The sequence below is a fragment of the Lepidochelys olivacea genome (genome assembly GCF_965140295.1).
Source record: "Lepidochelys olivacea isolate rLepOli2 genome assembly, chromosome: 7".
NCBI classification, from domain to species: Eukaryota; Metazoa; Chordata; order Testudines; family Cheloniidae; genus Lepidochelys; species Lepidochelys olivacea.
Window position 1 is genome coordinate 64544839 of NC_140417.1, and position 16157 is coordinate 64560995.

Below are 16157 nucleotides of genomic sequence, written 5' to 3' on the forward strand. Positions count from 1 at the left end.
TCAAATGTTTCACTTTTTTTTTGTTTTTCGGTCAAGTTTAATCTTTGTAAGTTAAAGAGTAATAAGAGTACATATGCCTTACAGTACACAAGGACTAAAAGAAACTATGATGTTTTCAGGCTTATCAGACACTGACTTTTAGGAAAGATGCCAAAGTAGCAAGAGAGAAGATGTATATATGAATGGACATCAGGTGCTAACATTGCAAGTACATGCAATGCTAAAGATTTGTAGCCTTATTATTTGGGGAAAAATATAGGATCAAATGTTTAGATACTCTTAGTTACTGATAAATTGTTGAGTTGGATAATGCTGGTAAGTATAGAATGTTTTCGTCAAATGCAGAACATTTTCATATACTGTATTTTATATACTGAATGTGTATGTACTTGTGCGGGTGCATCTGCACATATACTTATACACACACACACATATATCTCTACACGTTAAAAGTCCTATGTGACAAGAATATTAAGCTTGCAAAATCAGCATTTAGAAGTTAGGTAATGTCAGATTTAAGGCTGCCTGTGCAACCTTAATTCAGCCCCTTGGGAATATGTTTTATGATACATTGTCCTCATTGTCACAATCATATATTATTTGTAGCTCAGGACCCCTCCCTCATTCGCTGCATAGGATGGATGATGCTCAGTGAACAAAAAGCTATTCAATAGTTTGTTTTATCCTTATTGCTCGACCTGTGGCCCTGTGCAGGAAACCCTGCTCTATATACAGAGTTATTCATTGGCTCATGGGTTTTTCAGCACTACAGTATCTGAGTACTTCCTAAACAGCCTGATTTTTCAGAATACTTAGCATTTTATAGCACTTTATATGTACAAAGTCGCCTTTGCCTCATTAACGACACAGCTCCTACTTCTGCAACAAACAAGGCTCGGATCCTACAGACAATAGCCTCCATCACTACACAACCCCAATTTGTTGCTAAAATACAGTCCATCCTCTGCAATGAAAGAGGCAAGAGGTCCTGAAAAAAGTAGGTAATTAAAGACTGTATCATAATACATATGCACAAGGGGACTGAATTAAAGATGCACAAGCAACCTTAAATCTGACATTTCCTCATTGCTGAGAGCTTGACTTAGCAACTTCAATGTTTTTTTTAACTTGGGAGGTCCGAGGGGTTAATACAATTTTCTAGGTTTTAAAAAGGCAAACTGAAAAAATCAGAAATTCCATCACATGGAATCATATTGACACCTGCAAGGCTGGAACCTTTAGAACTACTGCACAGACCTCTGCTACTCAAGCTAACAGAGAAACTGACAGCAAACGTAAGTTGTCATCCACTAGAGGTGGATGAGACACACACTTTGCCAATGGCTGGGTTTCACAGATATTTGCTAACACAAAAAATATGGAGACTCAGGAATCATGGGTTCTATTCCAGATTCTGGAGGGGAGTGTTCCCTTGTGGTCACAGACCTTTCTTCTCCTGTCCCACCCAAACCTGACCCATTCTGCCCACCCTCTCAAGCCTGTCCCTGTCCTATCTCTTCCTCACAGCTCGTCTTAGTTTTGCCCTTAATTCCTCATCCTAGCCGGTCCCAGTCTCCAACTCCCACACTCTTCATCTCAGTCACAGTCTGCTTGCCCAGCCAGCCCCACTCATTCTTCCCCACTCCCAGCCTTCCCACCCGAGGTTCCTTATCCTAAACGACTCTCCTCCCTGCAACATCAAGTTCTTGGGCCCTCTGCATTTGAGTCAGGTTGCTTACTCCTCCATACTGCCAGGATGCCAGCAGTGGGAGAGGGGAAGTGGGGACAATAAGAACACAAGAGTGACATTTTGTCTGCTCTCAATACTGGTATCCAGTGTCAAAGAAGCCACAGAAGCTAAAAGAAGCAATTCAGAGAAAGTCCTACATAGCCCTGACAGTCCTGGGATGGAGCATGCTCAGATGGAATAATCTCAGAATTCAGCTGCCAAATGGTAACAAATTTCTACTGACCATGTGCAAATGGATTTTTCAAATGTTAATAAATCTGTGTGTTTTTTCAAAGAAAGAGTGAAAGGTATACCCCTGACACATCAGTAAACCCTATAACAAATATCAAGCCCTTGTTCCAAAGCATGGCGATGCTAGATGAAATGGCTGTAAAAATGTTTTTAATGAGCAAAAGAACGTATTTTTTCCTTAATCTCATTCTTGGAAATTGATGAGCCTGAGGCAGACACCCAGTATAGAAAATTTTCTCCCAAACAGTAAAAATTTATCAAGGTGACAAGCACCTGCAAACAGGGTCTTCTAACGGGAAGTTCCAGGCAAACTTACTTTAGGTGGCCAGTTTCACCTTTAATATATATGTCTAATACTAACTCACACAAACTGATTTCATATCTGACAGAAGATCTTGTACTGCACTGGGTCATAACCACAAAATAAGGATTTGTGACTGTGTATGTGATGGGAATAAGAAGAAATCTGTCTTATCAGTGTTATTAACAATAAATAACAGCAGAGGCTCATGCAGATTTGATTTTATTCTCACACTCTGACGTACAGGCAATACAAGCATCAGCTACTCACAAGCAAGTTCTACCCAGTTTGCATGACTTATAAAAGCAACTAAAAGAAGGTATTTCTGATGGGACTGCTATCTTCAAAAAGCTATCAAAACATAGCTCAGGCTAGTGATGCTAAGGATTGATTCAAGTAGGTAAGGAGTAAAAGATTTTTGAGAGACTTGGGAAAAAAAGAACTGGGAACTTCACAATAACTTCATCATCATCACAGTGACATGTATCTGAATAACAAGCCCATGATAATACCAACTTTTTGAATTACTGTGTGTCTCAACAGAGGAGAAGATGTGTGGTATAGTAATCTTGGGGCTGTAGAAGAGGAAGACTTCTACCAGAACTTCATCTAGTCTCAACATCTCCCTTCGGTATCCCTAGTCTTTTACACAGAGTGAATAGCAGTGAATGGAACAAACTATGAAATGCATTATATGCCATGCACTGGAACAATGCTAGGAAAAATGAACATCTCCTGATTTTTCCAAATATACACTGATATCGCAAAGTCATTTGATCATTTTTTAATCTAATACCAACCTATTAAATCAGACAAGGAACGTTATATAATTTTGAACTTTTAAAGAGAGAATCGAATTTCCCTATTTTATTATATTTCCAGGTTAGGTTAGCTTTGGCTCTAATGAAGAAGCAACTAGCTAGAACACTTCTGATATGTAGCTTCTTTGGCAGACCTCACTTTCAGGAGTATATTCCTCTGGCATAGGGAATCTCAATTTTTTTCACAACATGGACCACATCTCAATACAAAGATTCTCTCATGAACAACCTGCCCTACCATTCATAAATGTGTGGGTCATGTGGCAGCTGTTGTTGGATCTTTACATAGAAAACAAATATTAGAAAAATATTTAATATATTTTTAGCTGCGGTTTAATGCAATTTAGCAGTCGAAAATAGGGAGAAGGAGGCAGTATCATGTGACCAGTCAATTCTCCATGGACCACAAGCAATTTCTCTGTAGCCCACAGACCATAGTTTGAAAACTTTTACTCTAGTATAATCTGGGTCACTTGGTAAAGTGGGTTAATTTGAATAACCTGCATTTTAATACAGCCAAATGCAAGGTCATAAATCTAGCAACAGAGAATGTAGGTCACATTTACAAGATGAGGAAGCATATCCTTGAATGCAGTGACTCTCTAAAGGATTTAGAGTCATGGCAGGTAACAAGTGGACAGGAACTCCCAGTGTGATGCAGTAGTTAAGAGGGCTAGAACAATCCTTGGATGTACAAGCAGGAGACTATCAAGGGGGGAAATGGATAGGGTAATGAGAATATTACTGGAATACTGTGTACTGTTCAGTCTATTTAGTTTTTCCAAGAGAAGGTTAAGACATGACTTGGTTGTGGTCTACAAGTACCTACATGAGAAGGAGATATACGAGAGTAGCTTCTGGGGTGTTATATTGAGAACCACATAGTTTCTGTTTTGGTGTTTTAAATGTACAAACCATCCACTGCCGGTATCTAAGTAGAAACTCACCAGAAAATATCCTAATAGCTCACAGTCACAGTAACAGACCATAAACCATGCATATATTACCTCTCACTTTATGTGGATAGGACTGGTTACACAGTGTATCAATACAGTGATTTGCATAAAATATTAAATACAGTATGTGTGCATGATATTGTTTCTTGTATAAATGCCTTCTCTACAGGTATCAAAATCTAGTACTGCTTTTATAAATACCTGTGAGACTTTCTTCGGGTGCTCATCTTTACTACTGTCACATTGTCTGATGTCTACGCCAGGCATGGGATGGCCTGAATTTCAGTTTACAAATTATCATTGTGAAAAAGTGACCAGCCACTTTTTGGTGAGAATAGTTTCTTTCAATTACTTGACTTGGTAGAAAGCTTACTATGAGATAATTTTTTGTTATGCTATTAGAATATATATTGAAAAACCCTCTTTCACACATTTGAGAAGGAAGAGAAAACTTTTTCTATCTTCCCATACTGTCCAGCTATCTTCAGTCTCACTCATAGAAAAAGTGAACCATAAGATTTGTTGTCTGCATTTCTATTGAGTTCTATATATTAGTTTGCACATAGTTATTGAAAATGAATTTATGAAAAAGAACGTGTCATAGTGCATTCATTTGTTGGCCTTTTGCCCAAGTGAAGCCTCTGCTCAGATCACAAATGAACACAAGTTTGAGTCCCTACACTGGGCAATGGTTCCATATCACAAAGCTACCTCCAAGTCTGGTGTGACTGTCAGATTTGTTCAGGAAAGACCTCAAACTCCATTACCAGGGATGACACAGGACAGGAATTAGTTTAAGATGCATTGGAAGATGGAAACCAGGATGGAAATAGCAGAGAGGACAGCAGATCAAGGCAAGGCACCTTTACAGGAACCTTGTGTGGAGCCCCAAGACTGGAAGACAAAGGGATGATGTAGGTCAGGATGGAGGTGTATTGGTAGAGCTTTGTTGGGAAACTCCCACAGCATGAGCCAAACTATGTCTCATTCTACAGTGTTATTAGCACTTTATGTTTTACTTTCATTAGGATAAATTTGCAAAAGCACTAAGTAACTTAGAAGCTTTGGAAAATGGGATTTATTCTTCTAAGTGACTTAGGCACTTCTGAAAATTTAATCCCTAATTGCTAATATCTAACCTCACAGTGTAACATGTAATATGTACACATAAATAAATAACACAACACTTGTGGAGATCCATGCCAAGGGACCTGTTCTGACCCAGCGATATTCCTCTTCATATTTTTCAGATACACTCCTAACTGCCATTGATCCCAGTCTAAAAATATGGGTCCATTTTTTAACTCAATGAAGCAAAAATGGCAAACTTTGAACTAAATCAATGACAAAAGGCCATGACAACTCTGGTTTAAACCTTGGGGTAGATGTACTGTACCATTCCCCATGCAACTAAAATAGTAACTCTAATATATTAATCAGTCACATATTATAATAGTCATATTATAATACTCATATTAACTGAAACGAGATAATGGGATGTTATTGACTATAGCTATCACACATATAAACACAGCTACCATTTTATACTGGTTCATGCTGTGCCCAGATGAAATGCACAATATTAGTGCAATGGCCTCCTTAATTGTGCCATGTCATGAAAACAACTATAAATTATAGATTTAATTTGAACCATTATGGCTTTTCAGAATATATTTTGAAAGCACGTGTGAGGGTAGGTGCACAAACCAGCGTGTGGGATCTGTGTGAATACCAGCTGCACACCGCTTGTAACTCATAGGCATTGCTTCTTTCTTCTGGGCTCTATGACTGACATGAGTACAAATTCCATATAGCTATACATAGAAAATTCTATTATGACACTAAAAAGGATACAAGGCAAAAGACACATTGCAACATTACATGCTACAGTATATGAAAGCTTAGCTACTACAAGCAAACAGAATCACAAAGTGTTGCTCCCAGGAATGAAGTTCTTAATGACTACTAAGTGTGCCATGCGTGCATAAGGTACTTTACCAGGGATGTGCTAGCACGAACTAGTTCAATAATTGCACTGAAATTAATACACTGTAAAATAGTTCAATTAGTGTTTTTGGTTTAAGATGTGAATCAACTAGGAATACAATGGAAATAAATGAATTCCGCAGCATAATGCATTTTATTCTGGGAGCAAGCAGCTGCACTTCGTACCACACTTTTTCACACTGCTCAACATGCCAGAATCAGCATGCCTTCACCACAAGGTAAATACACTCAAAAGCAAGAAACCAAGTAGAGGTGCAACAACTGCAGATCCTTGAAGATGCTGTGTTGCAGTAACTTCTCTGCAGTTGGATCATATCAATATGCCAAACTGACAGGAAGCCACCTCTCTTTTCACACATCGACTCAAAAAGCCCAGTAGTGTTTGACTATAAAGAAAATAAGCACAACACACAGAATACACACAACAGAACAAATGTGGAAATTAAGGCTGGAGTATGTGATTAAGTAGGAAACTGAAATATGTCTTGACAATGAGAAGTCTCCAAAGCACACCACAAAGAGTCAGACTATGATAAGTTGTTAAAAAATAGGGATGTGGTAGGACCCGCCCTGTTTATTTCATTCAAACCAAAAACAACAAAATGGAATGTAGGCTAGAGATGAGGCCTGTAACGTGGTTATTAAAGGAATATGCAAAACATGCCAACACAAAGAAAAAACAAACAAAGCAAACTCTTTCATTTGAGTTGTTTCAATAAAAGCTCGTGTAATAAAATGAATAGGAACATACAGCATAAACTACCTCTAGGTACTTCACTGGAACAGTACGGTAACTTTAATGAGTACTGTATTAGAATTAATCTGGATCAGCAATGCAAAAAAATCAGGCATTTGGTCATTGTTAACGGGAGGCAAAACTACAAGAGCACAAAGTATTGTATTGTAAAAACTTGTATTTTACAGAAAGACTCTGTGGGAAGAGAGGCTATTAATAAGGTTGTAAATATGGAGATAAAATGGCAGCACACAGACTGGTAGACACAGAGGACATGTCACAATACAAAATAAATTAACAAAAAGAGAAAAAAAGGACGGTGAACAGCAGACCGAGTTTGATTTCCAAATGTAATAATTGGATACATCAATGGTTCCACGACAAAATAAAAGTCTAATGCTTATATTTAATTTTATAATTCCTGCAAAGAAGTTAGTGCATGAGTCACAAGAACCAATAAAGAAACAAAATGATTCTATTTCTCTCCTCTTTGAAATTGGGGGCTCATATATAAATATGTATATATATATATATATATATACACACACACATAGACACATGACTATATATATATATACATATATATATATATACATATATAGAGAGAAAGATAGACAAAGGTGTTATCTTCCTGAGTTCTTGGCAAGGAATTAGTCCTGAAGTTAGAAGGAGTGAAGGTAGGGTTGAGGTTGGAAGGAAAGGTAACGAAGAGGGCATACCGCTTTCGGCTTCTGCAAACGACAAGAAAAAAATTGCAAATCAAACACTTCGATAAGAAATCAACTGACAAGAAAACAAAAGCAAAAAAACCCTTTATTGAAAATTCTTCAATGACCATAACATTAAAAAAAGGTTTTTCTGCTGAGAATGAGGACAAATAAATGGAGAGACAAAGAGAATATTTAACAGAGGAGTAAAACATAGGGTGCATGAGGGAAGAATGTTGGTTAGGCCTTCATTCTTGCTTACTCTTGCAGGAAGAAAAAAAAAGGGGGGGGGGCAATGGAAAACTCCAAATGGCATTGAGAGATTAGGATGGGGATTCTGTGTGTGTCTTTGCAATTTGCACTGATGTGGTTTGTGAATATTCAATAACTTTTTTTCTGTCGTGATCTCAGACAGATTCTCTACATGCCCCTTTGGACTAATTTTTTTTTTAACACATGAGATGATGCCTTTCTGCAACTGGTTTAAGAAATAGTATTTCAGAAATAAACTTTGGGGCTACATCATAGAAACAACAGTAAATCTAAAGAAGTGTTTCTCAAGCATGTTAACACCAAACATATCCAGGATTATTAGCCCAAGAGTAGAATACGTTATTTCAAATACACTAGCAGCTAACTCAGATTTTGATCTGACAGTGGAATCAGCTAGAGTGCACCTCTAGGGAATTCCATTTACTTAAGTAAGATTCTGCACAGGTGCACGGATCTATGGTAGTGGATTTCAAATCAGGATCAAATTTTTAAATTGAGCAATCTCTTAATATATTACAGTTAGGTTCAGTTTTTATGTGACTTTTCAAATTCCATAAGGTAAAATATAATTATGCATTAGATTTATTATGAAGAATTTGTAAGAAGCATAAAATATGGTCTATATAGTTTCACCATTTTGTTTCATAAATTATATTTTATATTCACCATGTGTATATGGCTGTATTATTTATAGTTGGATTTGCATAAACTATTGGGTTTCTTTTTTTTTTTTTTTTTTAAGAAAAGCCTTTTTAAAGATCTTCATTTAAAAAAGAGAATTTAATCATATTCTTCATGAAATAAAATACATCTTTAAATTTCAGTGTGAAAAAATAAGAAACAAAGGTAAAAAAGGATCATGAAATATGTACACAGCAAATGATTGCTTAGGGAAATGGATGTTTACACTATGGCTGAAATTGTGGCTTTACTGAAGTCAATGGGAGCTTTGCTGTTGATTACAGTGGGGCCAGGATTTCACTATGTGTCTCTTAAAACTGCGTACAATAGTATGTCTCATCCTATGGTTCTTGCACAGGAAAACTATCACTGACTTCAAAGGGAGTTTTTCTGTGCCACCATAGGAACAGGTGTATAATTTGCTTATAAAAGCAGATAAATAACATGTATTATTAAAAATAATAATGGAAATCAGGGACAAAAAATGTTGTCATCTGGTTTGTTGTGCCAGACTAGTACACAAAGAGAGCTTCCAGTCACTGCACAGAGTGAGTAATTCTTTGACATGGCTCCCTGTGTGTGCTCCACTTCAGGTGTGCATGCGCCCGTGCACCTTTAAACAGAGATTTTTGGTAGCAGTACCCGTTTGGCCTGCATATGAGCCCCGCACATCCTTGTACCCCGTAACGAGGCTATATAAGGCCGCCTGAGTGAACTGCCCTCATTTCCTTCTCTACCGCAAAGTCCCACAGAGGTAGCTCCGAAGCAGAGGGGAAGGAGGGTGGGTAGTGGAGCAGCCACAGGGACACAAATCGCAAAGAACTCGTGTTACTACACAAGCTGTGTAAATTCTTCTTCTCCTTCAAGTAGCATGCCTGTGAGTGCTCCACTGCAGGTGACTCCCTAGCACAGGGGTGGCCAACCTATGGCTCCGGAGCCACATCCGGCTCTTCAGAAGTTAATATGCGTCTCCTTGTGTAGGCATCGACTCCAGGGCTGGAGCTATAGGCGCCAACTTTCCAATGTGCCAGGAGGTGCCCACTGCTCAACCCTGGCTCTGCTACAGGCCCTGCCCCCACTCCACCCCTTCCCCTGAGCCTGCCGTGCCCTCGCTCCTTTCCCCTCCCTCCCAGAGCCTCCTGCACGCAATGAAACAACTGTTTGGGAGGTGCGGGGAGGGAGTGGGAGGGAGGGGGAGGCACTAAAATCAGCGGGGCTGCCAGTGGGTGAGAAGTGCTGGAAGCGGGGAAGGGGGTGGGAGCTGATGGGGGGCTGCTGATGTATTACTGTGGCACTTTGACAATGTACATTGGTAAATTCTGACTCCTTCTCAGGCTCAGGTTGGCCACCCCTGCCCTAGGAGTAACCCCTTAAGGAGGTGGGAGTTTTGGAACAGAGTCCATCGGTGAAGAAGGAATTGCGTGACCTACTGCAGCATCTGATCTTGCAGTGTGAACCAAGACACAATGGACAGAAAACATATGCATCAATGACCACATTGCAGCCTTGCAGATTTCAGCAACTGGAATGTCTTTGAGTGGGCTGCCAACATAGACTATGATCTAGTAGAGCACACAGTCTCTTGTAGGGGAGGCAGAACCTCAGCAAAACAATAAGAGGCAATAATGCATATAGAAATCCATATAGAAAGTCAATGAGTGGAAACAGAGGCTCCCCCTTGACCCATCTGCAATAGAAACAAAGAGTCTATGGGTCTTCTTGAATGGCGTAGTTCTGTTGAAGTAAAAGGCTAATGCCCTCTTAACATCTAATGTATGGAAGATAGACTCCTGGGTAGGCCAATGTGGCTTCGAGAAAAAACAAAACAAAACAAAAGGTGACTAGTTTGGTTAATGTGAAACTCAGCAGAAACCTTAGGTAAAACTTTGGATGGAGTCCTAATGATAGCTTCCCCCTGGAGAACACAGTAAACGGAGGGCCTGCAATTAAAGCCCCCATCTCTGCAAACCTTCAAGCAGAAGTGATGGCCACCAAAAAGGCCATCTCCATAGACAGATGTAATAGTGAGCACATAGCCAGTGGCTCAAAGGGCTGTTTCATGAGATGGTTAAGAACCAGGTTGAGATCCCAAAGCAGTGTCGGGGCTGTAATCTGCAGAAAAAGACTCAAAGACTTTCAGGAATCTTGCTCTGCTCAGCTGACCAAATATTAAGAAACCGACTACTGGCACATGGAAAGCTGTTATTGCCACTAAATGAATTTGGATGGAACCACAGAAAGGCCTCAAATTTTCAATTCCAACAGGTAATTCAAGATTGTGGAACAAGATGACTAGATAGGTGAAAGATGGCACCAGATGCACCAAAGATTATATCTTCTCCATTTCTGAAGATAAGTGAGTCTGGTAAACCCCTTTCTGCTATTTAAAAGTACATTTTGTACTTCCGATGAACAGGTGGCCTCTAGTGGAAAACCACTGAGGAACCATGTTTGTAGTTGCAGAATGTTCAGATTGGGATGAAGTGTCTGACCTGCATCCTGAGACAATAGTCGAGGTTTGATTGGGAGCCACCATGCAGGGCAAGAGGTGAGTTTAATGAAGTAAGAAACCAAACTTGTCTTTGCCAAGTTTGCACAATCAAAATGATCTTGGCTTGGTCCTACTTGATCTTGATGAGGACCTTTAATGGCAATGGAGTTGGAGGATATGCATAAAAAAGGCTTTTTGTCCATGTAATAAGGAGAATGTCTCCTAGAGATTGGGGATCAAGTCCCCCTCTGCAACAGAATTTCCTGTACTGTGTGTTGGCTGCCATGACAAAAAGGTCAACCTGTGGACATTCTCAAGCTAGGAATTTTTTTTGAAGACTCAAGAATCCAACTCCCATTTGCAATTTAGGGAGAAATGTCTGCTAAGGTCCTTTGCCATGTTGTTTTGTGTTTCCGGAAGGTACGAAGCCCAGATGATTATCTGATTGGCTATGCACCAGTTCCAGCTTTATCGCTTCAGTTCAGTGTCGGGGGAGCGCACACCCCGCTGATGACTGATATAATACATGAAAGCTACATTGTCTGTCATGATCTTCATGGACTTGTTTTTGAGTAGGGGAAGAAAGTGAAGGCAAGCAGTTCTGACCACTTTTAACTCCAATATATTGATGAGTAAGCATTGTTCCTGTCATGACCATTTCCATTGGTCTATGTAAGGACCTAAATGTGCTCCCCATCCCAAGAAGGAAGCATCTGATGTTAACACAATGATAGGAGGATTCTGGTTGAACAGGATTCCTGCACAAACCTTAGAAGGATTCTGCCACCAGGTGTCTGACTGAAGGAGCCAGCTGGATACAGATATTTGTTTGTTCAGACTGTGTTTATTGGGTACATAAAGTGTTCTATGCCTCTCCAGGAGACATCAAGGATGCAACCTGTGTCATAAAAATGCAAGCTGCAATGTGTCCCAGCAGTTGCAGATATGGCCTTGCTGAAACTTGAGGGCTCAGCTGCACTCTTTAGATAAGGTCCTTTAGAGCAAGGAACCTGTCGAGAGGGAGATAAATTCTGCCCATTATCAAATCTAAAAATTATCCTATAAAGAGAATTTGCTGTGTAAGGTCAAAATCGATGTCTCAAGATTTATCTGCAGGCCTAGACTTTGGAATAGTAAAGTTGTTTGAACTGTCAACCAAGCCTCCTGATATCATTGTCCCTTGAGGAGCCAGTTCTTGAGGTAGGGAAAGACTTATTCCTAGATGATGGAGGTAGGCAGCTATGACCACCGTGATCTTTGAGAACACCCTTTGGGGTGGAAGACAGGCCAAAGGGTAGGGCCCAATACTTGTAATAATTGTGACTGTGAAATGAAGAAATCTTTTTTGAGTGGGATTAATCGTTATGTGGAAATAAGCGTCTTTGAAGTTGAGGGTCACAAATCAGTCCCCAAATTCCAGGGAGGGAATTATAGCTACTAGGGACACACCGTTCTGAATTTCAGATGTCTGACATGCTTGTTCAATGGTCTGAGATCTAGTATCAGCCTCCAATCCCTGTTTTTCTTAGGTATCAGAAAATACATTGAATGAAACCTTTTATCCTGTGTTGAAGTGGAACTGGTTCTATGTCTCCTAGACTTAGGAGCAATGAGATCTCCTGTGTCAGTAATTGATCGTAAGAGGGGTCCATGAAGAGGGACAGGGAAGGGGGGTGGGAGGCGGGATTAAGGTAAATTGGATAGTATAACCCAATGTAATGGCCTCCAATACCCATTTGTCCATCGTTATAGCCTCCCATAGTCAATAGAGTAGAGAGAGGCAGAGCACCTGAGAAATTCTGGTCAGTGGGTGGCTTAGACTCTTGACCAAACCACCAAAATTGGCATATGGATGATGTTGATGGTTGGGATTAAACAGTCAATGTAGTTGTAGGCTGCGTCTTTGAAAATATCAATCTCTTAGCTAGTGGTTATGGTGGCCTATGGAAGGTGGAAAAAATCGAACAGTGTGAGGTCTCTGTGCTGACTGAGATCTGCTAAATTTTCTCTTATTTTCAGGTGTGTATATCCCCAAAGACCTAAAGTGTGGCCCTAAAGTCCTTTAGGTATGAAGCGAGTCATCTGTGGAGTCTGCAAAGAGCTTGTGGCCATTGAAAGGTAAACCTTCCACTATAGATTGTACTTCCCACAGGAATCTAGACAACTGAAACCAGGAAGCTTGTCTTATCACTACTGCTGTGAAAATAGATCCAGCTGTAGGGTCCATTGTATCGAGTGAAGCCTGCAGTGATATTTTTGCAAAGAGCGGACACATCCTTTATCATGCTGCTCAAACTGTTCTCAGTGTTCCTGTGGCAAATGGCCAGGTAGGTCATATTTTGACCTCAGCACCTGGTGGTTCAGTAGCCTGAACTGTGAGGTTGCTGATAAGTAGCTTTTACAACCAAAAAGGTCTAGACATTTCTGGCCCTATCATAACAAGTGGTATGTTGTCTGCCCCTTTCATTGACTGTGTCCACTACCAGAGAATTTGGTACTGGGCAAGAAAATAAAAACTCAGAATCCCTGGTCAGAAAGTAGTATTTTTTTTTAATCAGCCCACTTGCATGGGTGGGGGGCATTGCTGGAGTTTTGGCTGGCTCAAAAAGGGCTTCATTAATTGGCAGTGATGCCTGTGCTGTGGTAGAACTGTGCTATATGTCCAAAAGCCTGTGCTGGGAACCCTGGACTTCTTCCAGGGGAATTTGCAGGGTGTCAGCAACCTGTTTTCATCAGGTCCTGGAATTGCCTGAAGTCTTTTGGCTAATGAAGTTGTGGCATTACTGCCTCATCAGGTGATGACAAAGAAATATTTTAAGGGGCCGGGGGGAACTCCTTCTCTGCCCTTGCCTCTTGCTCCTTCAAGGTCTCCTTTGGCTCAGAGTGGAGAGGATGGATGGGTAGTATCCAGGAACAAGGGATTCTGTGTTCCTGGGAATCATGGTCCCTTGAAATCGCTGGTGGTACATTGCCCGAGGATCCCAGTGTGACACTGGCAAACCAGGTGCCAGCTCTTGTCAAGGACTGAAATTCATTGCTGTAAACCACTCTTTTCGCCTGTGTGTCAGTATAGATACTGAACTTATAACAATATGTTTAGTGTTTAGATTTTATGAAATGCTTGTAAATTGCTGCATGCATTAATCTCATTTATAATATCTTTAACACATGATTTAAGTTTTTGCTTTATAACTGTAAAAAATGGTTGCCCTAAAACCATCGATCTGTCAGATGAGATTGTCTCCTGCTGATTAAAAAGGCCATCAAAACAAAATGGGCCATTGTGGGACATCACGATACAAAGACTTTGTTAATTGCCCCTTCACACCCATGTAGAGGTCTACATGGAAAAAGGCTCATCCCATCAGCTTTGATTCTGGAAGGAGGACATAAAGATAGTGAACAAGAAAATTTTTCATCTCTTTTGCTTTTTGAACTTTGACAGGGCTGGAGCTATGAAACAGAAGCAGAGACCCCCAGAGTGAACCTGGGTTAGCCCTAAAAGACATTCAGTGCTGACAGATTGCTACAATTCTGTAAGCTTTTCGAACCACAGACTGTAACTCATTCGTGTATATTTGTTTGTCTGCTTTAACCTGTATTTCTTTTTCCTAATTAATAAATCGTTAGTTAGTTTACTATAGGATTGGCTACAAGCATTGTCTGATGTCAGATCTGAGGTACAAATTGATTTGAGGTAAGTGACTGTTCTCTCGGGAATGGAAGCCACCTGAATCTTTAGTGATCTTTGGTATATAGCAACCAACTATTACAAAGTCTAGCTTGCCTCAGTTGCAAGATAGTCCTCCTGGGCATTTCAGTCTGTTTGTGATTCTATGATAGGACTATTATAGCGCTTCAGTTCACATTTGTTACTGGGTTGGGAATATTGAATTATAGAACATACGAACAGTTTGGGGTATCTGCCCTGTTTCTGACAGTCTCTCCATGGGTTGGCACTTATGGTCGTGAACCACTTTAGACAGTCTGCTACTCAGGAAGGCCAGTGAGGGAACCCAAAGCCATGGTGGGGGAAGGTATCCAACAATGGTGATCCCAAATATTTGTAGGCAGGGGTCTGATATCCTGCTTTGTTGCATCTGCATCAGGGAATAATGTCTTCTGAAATAAAGTGGAGAGCCCTGAACTGAAAGTTCAGAGTCTGAGTCAGAATGCTCCTCCACATATTGTATGAGAGGTGGCAACCCCTCTTCATGGATAGTAGAAGTTAGGAAAGATGTAGGTCTCACAGAAACATGAACAGTCAGTGACTCAGCAGACCTCAGTACGGAGAGGTGTCCAGAAGTCACAAGGAGTGGAGACTCAGGCTCATTCAGGTACCAGAATGTCTGTGATACCAGGAGCACAACAGAACTTGATATAGGCACTGATGACATTCTAGATGCCATTGTCCGAGGCATTGATGTGAGTACCAAGGGGATGGTGCATTCCACTGACGCCACTTTCTTGGTAATAGTAGTCTTTGGTGCTGTGGCCTTTACCGCAGTAAAGTAGTAGTAGTAGTAGTATGGGACTTAGTTGAAGTGCTTCATGGTACCTGAAGTGCTCAGAGCCTCACAAGCAGCCATCTCAGGGCCTCCAGTGACTGAATCTTCTTCAAGGAGGAACTTGCTGTTGTTCTCCTCTTATCCCCTCCTTCATGTTAGAGTGGGAAACTCTTGGTACCACCAGCGCAGTTGTTGGTACCTCGCTCATAGAGCTTGTCAGAGACCAGGGTTTTGATGCCATCTTCACCTTGGAAGCTCTCAGTGACTGTAATCTCAATGTCGACAGGGCACTAACAGCTTGTACAGGTGGGTTTTCTGTATCTGGTCAGAAGCCAGTCTTAAAGTTAGCTCCATTATTAAGAGCCTATACTTTATTTCCCTGTTTTTTGTGACCTTTCCTTAAAAGAAGTGTAGATCTTGTACGTGCTGGGAATATGAGCATCTCTCAAACAATAAATGCACTGGGAGTACCCGTCACTGATGGGGATTACTTCTTGACAAGAGAGGCACCTTTTAAACCCCAGGGAGACCAGCACCCCAGACACAAGAAAAAATTTTAGGGCCCCTCAATAGAGGGGAAAAACAAACAAACAAAAATATGTATATATATTTTTTTTTAAAGAAAAGAGAAAAACAAATGGGAACAAGCGTTCCAACATCTATAAGATACTAAACCTACTACTTCTAAGAACTAT

The 16157-nt window shown here is 40.4% G+C and overlaps 1 protein-coding gene across 7 annotated transcripts in view; it reads right to left on the minus strand.

The window, feature by feature from the left end:
- KCNMA1 (potassium calcium-activated channel subfamily M alpha 1) overlaps nucleotides 1-16157 on the minus strand; it is an 841792-nt gene that overhangs the window by 137385 nt on the left and 688250 nt on the right. For 3 of the 7 annotated variants that reach the window (XM_084634500.1, XM_084634498.1, XM_084634502.1), the window contains exon 17: nucleotides 7522-7533. The exons of the other annotated variants lie outside the window; for them this stretch is intronic. In XM_084634500.1, the coding sequence (XP_084490626.1) occupies nucleotides 7522-7533 (12 nt within the window). The remainder of the gene's footprint in view (nucleotides 1-7521; nucleotides 7534-16157) is intronic. 7 annotated transcript variants of the gene reach the window in all.